The sequence below is a fragment of the Mobula birostris genome, chromosome 7, assembly GCF_030028105.1.
Source record: "Mobula birostris isolate sMobBir1 chromosome 7, sMobBir1.hap1, whole genome shotgun sequence".
Classification (NCBI taxonomy): Eukaryota; Metazoa; Chordata; class Chondrichthyes; order Myliobatiformes; family Myliobatidae; genus Mobula; species Mobula birostris.
In genome coordinates this window covers 44,637,514-44,652,909 of record NC_092376.1, presented here as the reverse complement: position 1 = coordinate 44,652,909, position 15,396 = coordinate 44,637,514, and the positions used below count along the sequence as shown (strand labels likewise).

The window sequence follows — 15,396 nt, the reverse complement described above, 5'->3', positions numbered from 1 at the left end:
ACTTACAAGCTTTAATAGCAAATTTATTTCAGTGTTAGCTAATAATTATGCTATCATGTCTTTACTAGCATTAATCTGTAAGCCCAACATTCTTTCTGTCCTGCGAGGAATTGCCACTTCATTCGCTGTGTCCTCAGACTGTGTGATCTGAATGCAATCACACCAGCCAGCCGCATCGCGGTCAGTAGTCTGGTCTGAACTTCCACGCAGCAGCCTTTGCTTTGAGGAGGTCCTGCTTCTCAGAAGTCCCCGCCAGCACTTGAAACGCTTGAAAGTAAGATAACCCTCTGTTGAAGCGAAAAATAAAATTCTAATCACCCATAAATAGTTAAAAATATTAAAGCAAAATTAACTAATTAAAAATGTTACTTAGATTCCCAGTTTTCTCCTAATCCTGTTTCCTCTAATCCCCATGGAATTCAGCTCCAACCCAGTGCAGGATCAAAGACACAATTTCTCAGTGCCAGAGAATCTCAACAAGACAAGACTGCATGTCATTGTATTAGATTCAGGCTATTAAAGCTAAAGAGAATGTACTCCAGCCGGCTATACAGGAGCACAAAGATAATTTTTATTGGCTTGGGGGAAAAAGTAGAAAATAATCTGTTTTGCTGCAACATTACGTTCCTTCTGCACCCCTTCCTTGAATGTTTTCCCACTGGATCATCCTGATCCGATCCAAGCAGCAGGGTTTCTTTCAGATGCGTGTTACCTGCCATGACCTGCCTATGGTCCCCTAGAGACAAGATGAGGAGGCTCGATCCCCAAGGTAGTTCTGACCCTCCACTGGCATCAGCCAAGAGCCACCAACAAACTCTGCCTGTTGGTTGGAAGATGCAGGAAACTGGAGCACCATGTAATCTTTTGTGGGGGGGGGGGTCAGAGAGTTAAGGAGTATCTTGGGAGGAAGAAATAGTTGTTGTTTTGAGTCAGGACCCTGCATCAGGACTGAGAGTGGAGACGGAATATGGCCACAATAATGAGGACAAGAGGAGGGGCATGAGGCAGAGGCCAGCAGATGATTGGTGAACTGAGGAAGGGGTGAGGGATGATGAGCAGATGGAGCCAAGTGCACGAGGGCCCTTCATCACCCTAGTGTTTCCCAAGGCCTGCAATTTTGTACTTTACAAAGCAGAGAGCGCCATGTATCTCTGAATTGGTAGCTGTGGGCATGCTACGTTGGTGTCGGAAGCTTGGTGATAGCTGTTGATTTAAGCATACAGTATGTTCAATGCTTCAATGTACATGTGACAAATAAAGCCTATCTTTATATTTACACAAATTCCCTTCACTGTTACCTGGAAGATCATCATTGATTCTCTGTTCAGTTCCTTGTAAGCTAACTCTGTAAAACCCAGAATAAGATGCCTGATAATGAGGGCGACTGAGGCAACAAAATTCAGTCCTGATATGGGTCCATAACATTGAAATGTTATTATTGGTACATAACATTCACTGGGATTCTGTCCAGATGTAAAATGCTAACTTACATATGCTACTTGATTTCATCAAACTAATTGGCTGAGCAACTGTCATGGTACTTACAGTGAATATTTCCACAGTAACCAGGCTTTCATTTATTACCTTCAGTATGAAGGCTAAAATTAGTTTCATAACTTTTTATCTGGGAGTTTATCTCATGTGGAATCATGCATGGCTAGAACTTATGTAAGACTTTTTTAAGCTTTTAATATATTTAATAAGGTTTTTTACTCATTACCCATATTGATAGTACTAAAATAAAAATTGGATTGTTCAGTTGAACATTGTTAAATGCTTCTAAAAGTCTGCTTGAAGACCGAGAGATTCTCAAGACAATTAAAACCGCATCAGGGTATTTGAAAATACTGTTTGAAGAGCAATAAATGCTTCATAAATAGTAATGATCTAAACACTTCAAAACTTTAAAGACGCCACCACACGAAAGGACCCATTACAGTTGTTGTGCTTGCACCTGTGTTGGCTCTTGTTTGGAAGCTATCAGTTCTTCTATGAAGCATTTGAGGAGATCTTAACGTTTGTAAAATACGTGGTACAACTCTAAGTTCGTTTTTATTTCTTAATCCCATTGATCTGGTGTTTTCCTTCCTACCTTTTATATTTGTTTATAAATGCACCTACAATAATTAATAATGAGGGCCTTGTACTTAGAGAATCCCTTTCATGACATCCCAAGGTGTTTTAAAGTTTGATGAAGCAGCCAATTTACACACTGGAAACTCCCTCAAAACAATGATGTAAGAATGACCTGCAGCCTGATTTTAGTTTATTTGTTTGGAGGTACAGTGTGGAATAGGCCCTTCTGGCCCTTCCTGCCGCACCGCCCAGCAAGACCCAACAATCCAAACCCTAACCCAATCATGGAACAATTTGCAATGACCAATTAATCTGACTGGGCTGTGGGAGGAAACCGGAGCCCCTGGGGAAATCCATGCATTCTAGGGAGCACGTACAGGGACTTCTTACAGAGGATACTGGGACTGAACTCTAAACTCTGGTGCTCCAAGCCGGAAGACGTCATGCTAATCCTACGCTACCGTGGCTGCCATGATGATGACTGAAGATTATTACTCAAGATGTCTTGAGATGTCCCCCACCCCCTGTACTTCCGTTAAATAGACAACGGACAATAGACAATAGGTGCAGGAGTAGGCCATTTGGCCCTTCGAGCCAGCACCACCATTCACTGTGATCATGGCTGATCATCCACAGTCAGTACCCTGTTCCTGCCTTATCCCCATTTCTCTTGACTCCACTATCATTGAGAGCTCTATCTAACTCTTTCTTGAAAGCATCCAGAGAATTGGCCTCCACTGCCTTCTGAGGCAGAGCATTCCACAGATCCACAACTCTCTGGGTGAAAAAGTTTTTCCTCAACTCCGTTCTAAATGGCTTACCCCTTATTCTCAATTTGTGGCCTCTGGTTCTGGACTCCCCCAACATCGGGAACATGTTTCCTGCCTCTAGCGTGTCCAATCCCTTAATAACCTTATATGTTTCAATCAGATCCCCTCTCATCCTTCTAATTCCAGTGTATATAAGCCCAGTCACTCCAACCTTTCAACATATGACAGTCCCGCCATCCCGGGGATTAACCTCGTGAACCTCCGCTGCACTCCCTCAATAGCAAGAATGTCCTTCCTCAAATTTGGAGACCAGAACTGTACAAAAATATGGTAAAGGGTGCTGTTACATCCACCTGAGGGGGTTATTCAAGAGTCTGATCTAATGATGAATCCGAAGTTCAGGACTACAAAGGAGAGTTATTCTCAATTTTTGTGTTCAGTCTCCTGTAGTGTGCCATAATTGACATTTGAGCATATATTAGATAGTTTTGAAGGTACAGCAATGGTAATGACTGCCTTGCAATGTGAGTATATAGCGCAGAGTTACGCCCCACCTCATAGTAGCATAACACAGAGGTGTACCCCACGGTGAGCTGAATGAACCGTCTTTTGCCTGTTTGAGCCTGTTGTGAGGTGAGTGTGTGATCCACTTTGCATTGCTGCCCATCTGCTGAACATAGGAATTTGCATCCAGATGTATAGAATGTTTGCATACCTGATGTCTTTGACTAGCTCAATGTCATTTTCATGATTAATCCAGTGACCTTACAAATAAACACCAAATCTTTTTGCTGCATTTTTTTTATCTGCTCTCCTACCTTTGGTTGATGGGTCATAGGTATTCTTCACAAAGCTTTTATCAGCAGAATCTGAAAAGAAACATCGCAAATATAATTTACACATTATGTGGAGAATGTCTAACAGTAAAGGGAACCTATCCAAAGCTGATGATGCATGCACTGTGTAAAGAGTTTGTTATCCATTGCTGTCATGTGAACCCGGTTATTAAGAGCTACCATTCATTTGAAAAAAAAAATCTTTGCCCAGGTGTGCAGTTGCGAGTAACATTTCTGCTGAAAGTATGTGAAGTACAGTAAATAATGTATGATGTATTGTAGTAGTATCTTATGTTGTGTCATAACATCTGACAAAGGGTCTCTAACCTAACACCTTAACTCTCTTTCTCTTTCTGCAGATGCTGCCTGGCCTGCTGAGTGTTTCCACTATTTTCTGCTTTTATAACTCTTCTGGATACTTGTCTTGTTCCATTTCAAACTTCCTGATTACCCCCAACTACAATCACACCATTGGCAGCCATGCCTTCAGCTGCCAAAGCCCTGGGTTCAGAAATTAACAATTCTGCCTCTCAATATCTTTCTTAAAAAGAGGTTGAGAATGTAATGGAATAATAAAACCAGAAAATGCCTGAAATACTCAGAAAGCCAAGCAGCATCTGTGGAAAAAGAAACAAAATTAACATGTCAGGTCAGAGATTATTCATCAGATATTGTGATAGAATATTTTACTAAAGTTCATCATGTGTTGGGCATGTGGCCAAGTGGTTAAGGCGTTCATCTAGTTACCTCAAGGTCACTAGTTCGAGCCTCAGCTGTGGCAGCGTGTTTGTGCCCTTGAGCAAGGCACTTAATCACACATTGCTCTAGTGTCTGTGCGAGGAGTGGCGCCCCACACAGACTTCCAATCTGCACCTTGTAAGGCATGAAAATGCCCGACGCAGGCCTCTCATGGTCTGAATCGATGTCCCCCCCCCCGCATCATAACATTACTTACTCCACACACTGTCAACAGAGAATCTCACTCATAATTACATGCCCAGAGAAAAGGTTTTGTTGTAATTAATTTGAATGAAAGCTCTTAATAATTGGGAGCTATGATAGCAATGGATAATGCACGCATCAAAATCTTTTTAACACACACAAGATGCTAAAGGAACTCAGCAGGCCAAGCAGCATCTATGGAAAAGAGCACAGTGACATTTTAGGCTGAAACCCTTCAGCAGGCCTGGAGAAAAAATGATGAGGAGTCCGGGTCAGAGGGCGGGGAGAGGAGATGGAGAAACACAAGGTGACAGGTGAAACTGAGAGGGAAGAGGGGAGGGGTGAAAAGTTGGGAAGTTGTTTGGTGAAAGGGACACAGGTCTGGAGAAGGGGGAATCTAATAGTAGAGGACAGAAGGCCATGGAAGAAAGAAAAAGGGGGAGGAGCACCAAAGGGAGACAATGGGCGGGCAAGGAGATAAGGTGAGAGAGGGAAAAGGGGATGGGGTATAGAGAAGGGGGGTCATTACCGAAAGTTCGTGAGATCGATGTTCATGCCATCAGGTTGGGGGCTACCCAGACGGAATATAAGTTGTTGCTCCTCCAACCTGAGTGTGACCTCATCATGACAGTTGAGGAGACCATGGATGGACCTGTCAAAGTGAGAATGGGAAGCAGAATTAAAATGGGTGGCCATTGGGAGATACCGCTTTTTCTGGCAGATGGAGCATGGGTGCTTGGCGAAGCGATCTCCCAAACTATGTTGGGTCTCACCAATATACAAGAGGCCTTACCAGGAGCGCCAAACACAGTATATGACCCCAATAGACTCACGGGTGAAGTGTCACCTCACCTGAAAGGGCTGTTTGGGGCCCTAAATAGTAGCGAGGGAGGAGGTGTAGTACATGTTCCACTTTCAATGGTAAGTACCAGGAGGGTGATCAGTGCAGAGGGACGAATGGACAAGGGAGTCACATAGGGAGCAATCCCTGTGGAAAGCAGAAAATGGGGGAGAGGGAAGAAAAAGATGAGCTTGGTGATGGTATCCCATTGGAGATGGCGGAGTTACAAAGAATTATGTGCTGGGAAATCTTTTGAGAGGTTACCTTTACTGGTATTCTCTATGTATTATGCAAATTGCCTTTATATTTGCCTTTTTGCAAATTATGCATCATAATCTTTGGGTTGTTTTCCTTGCAATAAGTGTGCAACTTAAATGCAAGCTGTGGCAAAATACAATAATTGTGTATAATAAGGAACATTGTTTATAGATCAGAACAAGATCTTGTGTCACCTTCAGTTCTCTAAATGTGACCTTTCTTGCCCTTAGGCTGGAATCTCCAACTCGCTGTTTGAGCATGGATGCACCAAAAGGTGTTCAGATCAAAGCACGAGCTGGAAACATTGAAGCCTCTTCTCAGAGGGACATCATTTTTCACACCAGTGAAGGAATGGTGAGTACAGTTCAAATCCACAAGGACAACTTCATTTCTGTCCTCCAAAATGGTTCCAGCATTGTATTACAAATCCAGATTAAGAAACAATTCAGTTGCATGCATTATTTTAAAGAGAAGATCAAGCATTTTTTCCTTTCACTTTTTAAAAATTGTGTTTAATTCTGCACAACCAAAGTTGTCTCATACCATGTTCCCCTTAACTGAAATATCATGCCATACTGATTCATTCTCTGTTTACTTGATCTCTATCAGGAAAGATATTCTGTGATAATGACACTTGCTAAGGATCTCTGTATTATGTTGAATCTCTCTTGAATTTCATTACTGTGGACAGCAGAGGGTTGTGTCTAATCCACCGCTGAGATCAGAGCACATTCCTGGAGTTCAATGAGTTATAATGCCCAATGTCAAATTTAACTTCAACATCACTCTTTTGGTATTGTGAGGGTAATTAATAATGAATAACACTTCAAAAGCAACAAGAAGAAGAGATAATGAAACACCTTACGTTGCCACCCTGATGTGGATTGCCATAATTCCTGCTGCTGAAGAGCCCAGGATATTCAGATCACTTTCTTTTTGCACCAGATACCTCATTCCTGGTAAGCTACCAGTCCACATCTTTGACGATAATCACTTCCGCAGACAAGACTGACACCCAAATGGTAGAGTGCAACCTGAAAGAGCAAATGACTTTCCCACTAGACTGCCTTAGGGAGCAGAAGTTCCTGGGCACTGCAGTCAGAATAAGCACGCTTCCAGAGTAATGTAAACAAAATGACTGTTTATTTCCCTCTGACCGACTGAGTTGCTCCAGCTTTTTGTCTGTACTGCTCAGGATTTCCAGCATCTGCAGAATCTCTTGTGTTTATGGTTTGTTGCTCATAGAGCTCCTGTCATGAGAGACCCATTTCTGACAGTGAACCTTGGATAATTGCTGCAGGGGCACACTGGAAGGACCTCTACACAATGATCAGTAACTACTACAGCACTTGTACAGCAAAGACCTCAAACTCAGCCTTTGCTTCCTCTGCCTACAACCAAGCTGAAGCCAGAATGCAGAGGGCTTTCTCCTCATTCAATAATGATGCTGCTGGACAGGTGTTTCTCCCAGGGCTACTCAGATAATCCTGAGAACATAGCAATTAGGAGCAGGACTGAGCCATCTTGCCCTTTGAGTTGATTCACTATTTCATCAAGGTCATGGCTGGTCTCCCGCTGCACCACTGTCCAGCACTATTCCCATATTCCTTGATTCCCTTCATATCCAGAAAGCTCAATTTCTGTTTTGGAAAAACTCAACTGAGAGTCCCCAACCCTACTAGATAGAGAATTCTAAAGATTCACCTCTCACTGAGTGAATAAGACCCTTCTCTTTTCAGTCCAAGATAGCGATACTGCAGCCCCCGGTTCTAGATTGCTCTGATGGGGAAATCCTCCTCTCTACATGCAGCCTGCCAAGCCTGGTAAGAATTTTGTAAGCTTCAGTAAGATAACTTTTATTCTTCAAACAAGAGGAATCAGGCGTGGTCTACGCAATCTTCCCTCATATCATAAATCAATCCAATCTGGAATCAGTTTCATTGATATTGACTGCTCCCCCTTTAGGACACATACATATATTCTTCTTTAGGTAACAAGACCAGAATTTATTGAATATCATTGTCAAGGTCTTATTTAATTGCAGTAAGGCCTCTTTACTACTTAAATCCCCACTCTAATGCGTAATGTGTCACTTGCTCTCCTAAGTGCTTGCTGTTCAGCAAATTACTTTTCAGTGACTTATGTACTTACAGGCCCTCTGAACATCAACATTTCTGTCTGTCAACATCTAAAAATCACTCTACTTTTTTTGTTTTATTTATCAATCTCGCATTTTCCATATTGCATACCCACTCACTCGCTTAGTTTCTATATTCTGTTCCATATCCTCTCAATGCCTCTACATCCTTCCCCCTACTCACAATGCTGCCAAGTTTTGTACCATCAGTGAACTTCTCCTCTGCCATTATATGGTCTTGGAGTCATTCAGCACAGAAACAGGCCCATTGGTCAAACTTATCCATGCTTGGTAAGCTGTAATCGTGAGCTAGTCCCATTTGCCTGCACTTGGTCCATATCCCTCTAAATCTTTCCTGCTTAAATGGCTTTTAAACATTGAAAGTGTATCTGCACCTATCACTTCCTCTGGCAGCTTGTCCCTTATATTCACCACCCTCTGAGTGAAAAATTGCCCCGCAGTTACCCTTGATATGGGGCATGAATATTTGGGTTACCAATGTTAATCCTAGTACATCATATGAAAAACCCCATCCTCGTTCTTAGGCATGTGTTTTGTATTTGTATCTGTGGAGACAGATCAAAATTATTTCTTTATTTCTCTACCATTTCCTTTTCCCCCATTATAAGTTCTTCCATCTGTATTGATAAGCCCCAATTATTTGATATATTCCTTCTCACAAATCCATAGAATTATTTTATATTTCTAGTCAAATATACCCTTATTCTACCTTATCAATTTCTTAGTCCTCCTTTGCTGAGTTCTGAAATGGTCAACCTTCATGGTTCTTGGTTCTTCATTTGCTATCTTCTGCAATTTGACCTGCCAGTCTCTGTTGCACTGATTTCCTTGCTGTGTTTTTCTGCCTCTGTCATCAGCAAGGGCTGCAGAGGGAGACTGTGCTGCTGCAGAAGTCTTACTTTCTGTTGAAGACTGCTGGGACTGAGAATTTGCTCAGCATAAATATGTGTGATGGGAAAACACAGAGAATCATCTGCGACATTTGCATTGTCTGGACTGCTGTTCTGTTTCTGCACTGCAGTGCACAATTACAGACGGTGGAGGTCAGATGCAGGCGGCTTGAGCTTCAGTGGGGAATCCAGGACCTACAGAGCAAAGCATCCAGATTCACTCCATGAGCTTTGCCCCAACACATCTTCACTTATTTAAATAGGGTTACTGATCGTCAAAAAAAATTTAACTGAGTAGCTTTTTTTCACTGTATATTTATATTTTTGTTAAAGTGTTAATTTTTAAAATTTATTAACTTAAATCAGGTCTTGCTTTTAACCTGTCAAAGGGCAGTCACAGAATGCAGGTGTGGGGTGTCTGGGTACACTGTCCAAAGTTGTGGGCACTTGCAGGCCAGCCGTGCCATCCTCAGGAGCTGTGTGAAGGAAGAACATCCATGTAGCTGCCAGGAAGGGACAGCAAATTCCATTAAACCCGGTCCAGCCCCTTGTTCAATGTGCTTCTGTCCCAAATAGGTGATGCAAGCAGAGTGATGGCCTTTCCTTCTGATGTACAAGTAGGCACGTTGATTGGTCATTGGAGGCACCTTGGATTCATTGGGCATGAGGGACTCAGTCATGCAGTAAATTATCAGCAGTCTGTCTCATGGCTGTGGGAATCTGATAAAATCACTGGCTACAGAATGAATTTATTTGTAATTTGCAGTATGTGTCAACACCGAGGTTTTCAGTTATAATGCCCAGAAACAACCCGGCAAGACACCTCAGCATGAAGGTCAGAGGTGAAAGAAAATTCACACTGCTGGTGTGTGCTGGAGATGGGCTGCTGGAACTCATGTAGATGGTGGTGTCAGTGAATAGGTCAGTAAATTGTAACCACTTCCCCTGAATCTAATGCTGCCCAGCCCAGAGTTCTTCGGCCCACAACCTCCAACGGCAGCAGCTGAGTCTTCCATGCCTTTGATGGATCTCAACAAACTGCCACCATCTCCTCTTGTCCAAACATTGTCCCCAAAATGAAATCCTTCTATGTGAGAAAGAGTGAGTCAATAAAAGTCACACTCAATGGACGATGGTAATGGCATGCTTCTACACAGAAAACATTCACAGTCCACAACTGTAACAGCAGGTGAATCATCTTATCCTATTAAACTTGCCTCCACATTCAAGCTGGTGTGACCTGCATTCATATAATTAGGCCCAGGGTAAATGAAGCAGTAATAGTGGAATACAGGATGTAGGCTCGCAGTTTCATGGACTTAGCTCTTTTTTATAATCTGGAAGAAAGTTGTGGAACATCAAACTGGGCAGAGATTTGTTATTCTGGATTCTATACAATCTGAATGCCCAGCCACCCAAAACCGCACCGGGCATGGAGATTATTCGCAACTTCCTTGTCTATACCCTGATGTGAAGAGAAGGAAAGATGTCAAATTATATTGATATCACCACTGAGAATTTTTCAGGCATTGTAGCACATCCAAAACTACACTGGATAAAAACAATTGAATGAGTTTCAAACTTAGGATTTGTATTATTTGTATAAAAAGTGTTGCGATACAAGTGTTGCAGTGAAACATTTAAACAACCTTGTTGTTTCCATTCATTAACAGTTGGTGCTAGATGCCGAGACAGTGAAACTACCCAAGTTGCCCCATGGCTCACTGGGTGGGCCTGGAAGCTCTCAGGGACTATACGAGGTCTGTGTCTGTCCAGATGGAAAGCTCTACCTGTCAGTCGCGGGCATCGGGTCCACCTGCCAGGATTACAGTCGGGTCTGCCAGTGAGCATCTTGGTTTCTTCTCAAATGAGATCTTGGCACGTCACCCAGAGCTTTTGAAAACCTGAATATTTTCTCAATAAATGCAGTCGCGATTATCAGTGCCATAGCATCACAAAGAAAGTGGTAAAAAAGTTCCTTCCATGAATATGTCTCATGATCTGAGCTATTAAACTGAACCCCTGATTACCCCAGAAGTATAGAAAAAGTATCTATTTACAAATGGACAAAAAGAGCACAATTCAGAATATTCTTGTCAAAATAGTGGAAGCAAAAAATGACTTGAGCTCGATTGCCATTGCTGTGCAGACAACATTGTTAACGGCCCCACATAATGGATTGAAATGAGATTTACTATCAATGGTTCTTCAGCTCCTATATCAAAACATTTTTATAGGAAAGATTATGGATTCTGAATTACAGATCAATATTTTCTATCAGTGCATCAGTCTGACGTCTACATCTTCCAACTCCTTCTGCCAAGCTGTGAGGTTCATTTTTTAATAATAAAAGTACATTGTATGTAATTAAATTTTGATACACTTAACAGCAGGGACTTGGTTGATTTTAACCTGTGTCTGCTAGATCTCTATGCAATAATTCTTTTTCCTTTTTCTGCAATAACACTTGAACCACAAGAGCTGTGCTTTTTGTACAAAACTACAATGTGGAATAAAGTATCCAAAGTTTTACCATCTGTATGTGAACCACGGTATTAAAACTGCAGTACCCTTTCTTAGTCTTTTTATAAAGCTATGTTGAAATGTATAAAAATAAAATTACACCAACCCTATCTGTGTGTGCATGATTATTCTGTCCTGGTTAATGTACATTTAGCTGGAGAGTCACTAAGCATGTTTTGGCCGAATGGACAAAGAATTAGAGAGGCAAAGAAGGGAATTTTCTTTTGGTGCAAGTTGTCATAATGTGGAATTCACTTCTTTAAAGGGTGCTGAAAGTAAAACCAATTATTTAACACAGAAACAGGCCCTTTGGTTCATCTAGTCCATGCTGGCATGGTCTTCTGCCAAGTCCCATCTACTTGCACCTAGATGACAGGGCTCCAACCCCCTCCCATCAATGTATCTAACCAAGTTTCTCTTAAATGTTGCAACTGAACCCACATCTACCACTTCCACTAGCAGGTCATCCATATTAAAACCGAACCACCCTTTGAATGAAGAAGGTTAAATATTTCAATCTTCACCTGAAACTTGTGACTTGTCATTCTAGTCTGACCCAATCTGTGGGGGGAAAAGTCTGCATGGTTTCACCCAGTCTATATCCCTCATAATCTTATATAAGATCTCCCCTCATCCCCTTGCACTCCAGGGAATAAGTTACAAACTTCTCAACTTCCCCTATGGCTCTGGCCCTCAAGCCCCAGAACATATTTATACATTTTCACTTCACTCTTTCTAGCTTATTGATATCTTTCCTGTAGGTAAGTGACCAGAACTGCACACGTCACTACAAATTAGATGTCACTAATGTCTTATACAACTTCAACAAAACATCCCAACTTCTGTACTCAAAGCCCGGACTTGTGAAGGCAAATATGCCAAAAGCTCTCTTTCGAACCCTATCTATCCATGATGCCAGGAAGATAAGAATGTAACAAGTTATTGTTTATATCATTAGAACGTAGAAAAACAGGAGCAGAATTTGGCCACCTGCCCATTAAGATTGCCCTACCATTCAACATGATCGGGGCTAACCATCCCAAGTCTTATCTCCCTATCTATGCCATTTCTCCATTGCCCTCAATTCCCTGATTTTGGGGGGAAAAAAATCTATCTTCTCTTTAAGATCCCCCCTAATGATTTAGTCTCCACAACACTTCAGTGTGGAGAATTCCAGAAATTCACCACCTTCTGTGGGAGGTGGTACATACAGCATTTTAGGAACAGTTTCTTCCTCTCAGCCACCGAATTTCTGAATGGTCCATGAACCCAAGAACACTATCTCACTATTTTGCTTTTGCACTATTTAATTATTGTATTTCTTACTATCAATTATTGTAATATTTTATGTATTATACTACTGCTGCCACAAAACAATAAATTTCATAACATATATCGGTGATAAAAAACCTGCTTCTGAATTATACCTTGCCCTTGTGCAAACACCTCAATATCATTAACTTTCGTGGTTGTGCTTTCAATTGCTTGCTTGCCAAATCAAGTGAACACTGTAGCCAACGCCATCAACTTTAAGGCCTGCAAAAGTTGTAATAGAACAAAACATATTTTACATACATAATACAATACAGCATGGGACACAAGAACCCATAATTAGAAATATTGATCAGCAAAATATTGGGAATAAATGAAGCTCTGCAACTAATGTAGGGAAGAGGGTGACTAAAACAAAACTGACATGCAATTTCTTTTTAGTAGCTGCCAGAACTGACATTTTTCTGTCACATGAACTGTCAGAGCAGGCAGAGAATTAAATACTGGGGAAAAAAAATATTAGTTCAAATAATTTTACTAATAATTTCAAGTAGGAGCTCAGTGACTTCTCTAAAGTATCCAAATTTTGGGCACCATCAGCTTCTGTTTGGAAATAACTGACTGCCAGAGGAAGCCATTTATCTAAAAATCTCACAATGGGAGTAATTAGACATTAATACTAGTATCAGTCACTCTCAGAGTAAAGTGGCAGCTTAACATAGCATGCACAACATGCTCAGAAAATACTGACAGCAGCAACTTTAACCATCATGCTAGTGGCGAGACTCAGCCATGGGCCATCCTAAGCCTGGCTGTGAAAGGAGAAGGTTTGAGTGTGGATCTAGCAACCCCATCCTGTAAAAACCCAGTGCTGCAGAAGGTCCAAAGAGCTCACCGGTGGAAGAGGAAGGATACACCGAGAAGATTGGCTACACCTCGAGATAATGTTTAAGGCTGGCCCAGGACAGAAGACTCTAGTGAGGTACTGTTGACAGCCTGATGAACTTTGTTCTGTAAATAGTAGTGACTACTGTAAGTTATTCAGGTCAACATTCACTATAACACTTTTCCACAACAGAAACTTAAAAACTTCAGTGCAGTGCTAATTCAAGTTCCCCAAATTCTTTCTTATGAATAAATAAAGAGTAATCCTCCAGTTGTTTTAAGTATTCCACCCACACAGTCTCTATGATACTAAGGGATGAAGCTGCTTTTGATTTAAAGGAACACACACAAAATACTGGAGGAACTCAGCAGGTAAGACAGCATCTGTGGAGAAAAATAAACAGTCCATGTCTTGAGTCAAAATCCTTCAGCAGGACTGGAAGGAATATGGGAAGAAGCCAGAAAGATGTTTGGTTCAAGGTTTGTTTCAGATACTTTCTGGAAATACTCCATTACTTCTGTTTCAGCTTTCAATTCTGTTCAGAAAAACAACTGATTACTATTTTGAAAGTGTTTGATCTAACTTTGGAGCACAACTATAAGTTAATGATGAACCGGGCAGACCAGCTGCTGCACAGGATCATTTAACGGAGAAAGTACAGCCCTACCTTGAAATAAAAACAGAATATGCAGGAAATACCCAACAGTTCAGGCAGCATCAGTGAATAACTTCTTGGGTCAATCACCTTTCATCACAACTGAAAAGGTGAGAAGATAAATTTGTTTTAAGTTCCAGAGAGGTGTAGGGGGGTAGGGAGAAGAAAGGCAATGTATGCAATGGATTGGAGATTCTCCAAATGACAGAAATGATGTTGGTGACATATGATTATTAACCATAATGTTATGTCTTAGAGGAGAGAGGGATACAATTGTGAAACAAAATGTAGAACACAGAAAATGTCAGGTAAAGCTGGGACTTAGGTTTATTACATTGAGATGAACAGTGCTGACTGCGGCTGGTTATTCTGAAGGGAATTGCCAGTGTTTAATCATTATAAGTCTGAATAGTCTTGATTTAACAAAAATTTCAGAGTTTACTGTTACTATGCCAATATATTATTCAGGGCTTCAGATTTAGATTTATTCAGACTCATATTTGTTTGTCATATGTACATTAAAACACATATACAGTGAAATACATCACTTGCGTTAATAACAAACACAGTCAAGGATGTGCTGGGGGCAGCCCACAAATGTCACCACACATTCTGGTGTCAACATTGCATGCCCAAAATTTTCAGCAGAGCAGCTCAAGCAGCAGCAGCAACAGCAATGACCACAGTAAAGCAAGAAAACAACAGCAAAACAAGCACATTTCTCTCTCTCACGCACACACACACACACACACACACACACACACACACACTCTCACTCCTCTCACCCCAGGAGTGGTTCTTGGTCCTAGACTGACAGACATCAAGCTTCCAATTTCAGACTTTGCCAACCTGTGTTCACCGACCTCCAATCCTGGTGACCTAGAGGGCATCAGTCTGGTGACTTCTTCCATCCTCTACCTCCGCACTCACCAACGTTGTTCTTCAACCTTCTGGCTTCTACTTCCAGACATGCCGAGCTTTAAAATTTAATCTTCAGCTTTGCCCTGCAGACATTGCCCATGTCTGGCTATGTACCCAGCATTCACCAACCACAGGTTTGAATTTTGGGCCTCGACATCAAGGCTCACACAAACCTCTGACCCCAGCAGCCTCATGGGGGGTGGGAGGGGTCACTGATCCCCATTACTCCCACCATATAGACGTTCACCAATGTACATCAATACTCACGACCTTCTACAGAGGCAGAGTAGGGAGCATCCTAACAAGCTGCATCACTGCTTGGTACGGAAACTGCACTGCAAAGGATAGGAAGGTTCTACGTTAAGGTT

General features: G+C 41.7%; 1 protein-coding gene and 1 long non-coding RNA gene across 10 annotated transcripts in view; one reads left to right on the top strand and one right to left on the bottom strand.

Annotated features, from left to right (window-relative positions):
- LOC140200156 (gamma-sarcoglycan-like) overlaps positions 1-11,812 on the top strand; it is a 630,311-nt gene extending 618,499 nt beyond the window's left edge. For 8 of the 9 annotated variants that reach the window (XM_072263045.1, XM_072263048.1, XM_072263047.1 and 5 more), the window contains 2 exons: positions 5,954-6,077; positions 10,445-11,812. In XM_072263045.1, coding sequence (XP_072119146.1) covers positions 5,954-6,077; positions 10,445-10,618 — 298 coding nt within the window. In that variant the 3' untranslated portion in view covers positions 10,619-11,812. The remainder of the gene's footprint in view (positions 1-5,953; positions 6,078-10,444) is intronic. The other variant, XM_072263044.1, reaches the window with a different exon arrangement.
- LOC140200157 (uncharacterized) lies at positions 35-8,960 on the bottom strand. The gene is made up of 4 exons (XR_011886571.1): positions 8,591-8,960; positions 5,154-5,276; positions 3,665-3,715; positions 35-287 (listed from the first exon to the last, which is right to left on the bottom strand). It is a non-coding gene; the product is annotated as an uncharacterized lncRNA (long non-coding RNA).
- Positions 11,813-15,396: the final 3,584 nt, after the last annotated feature.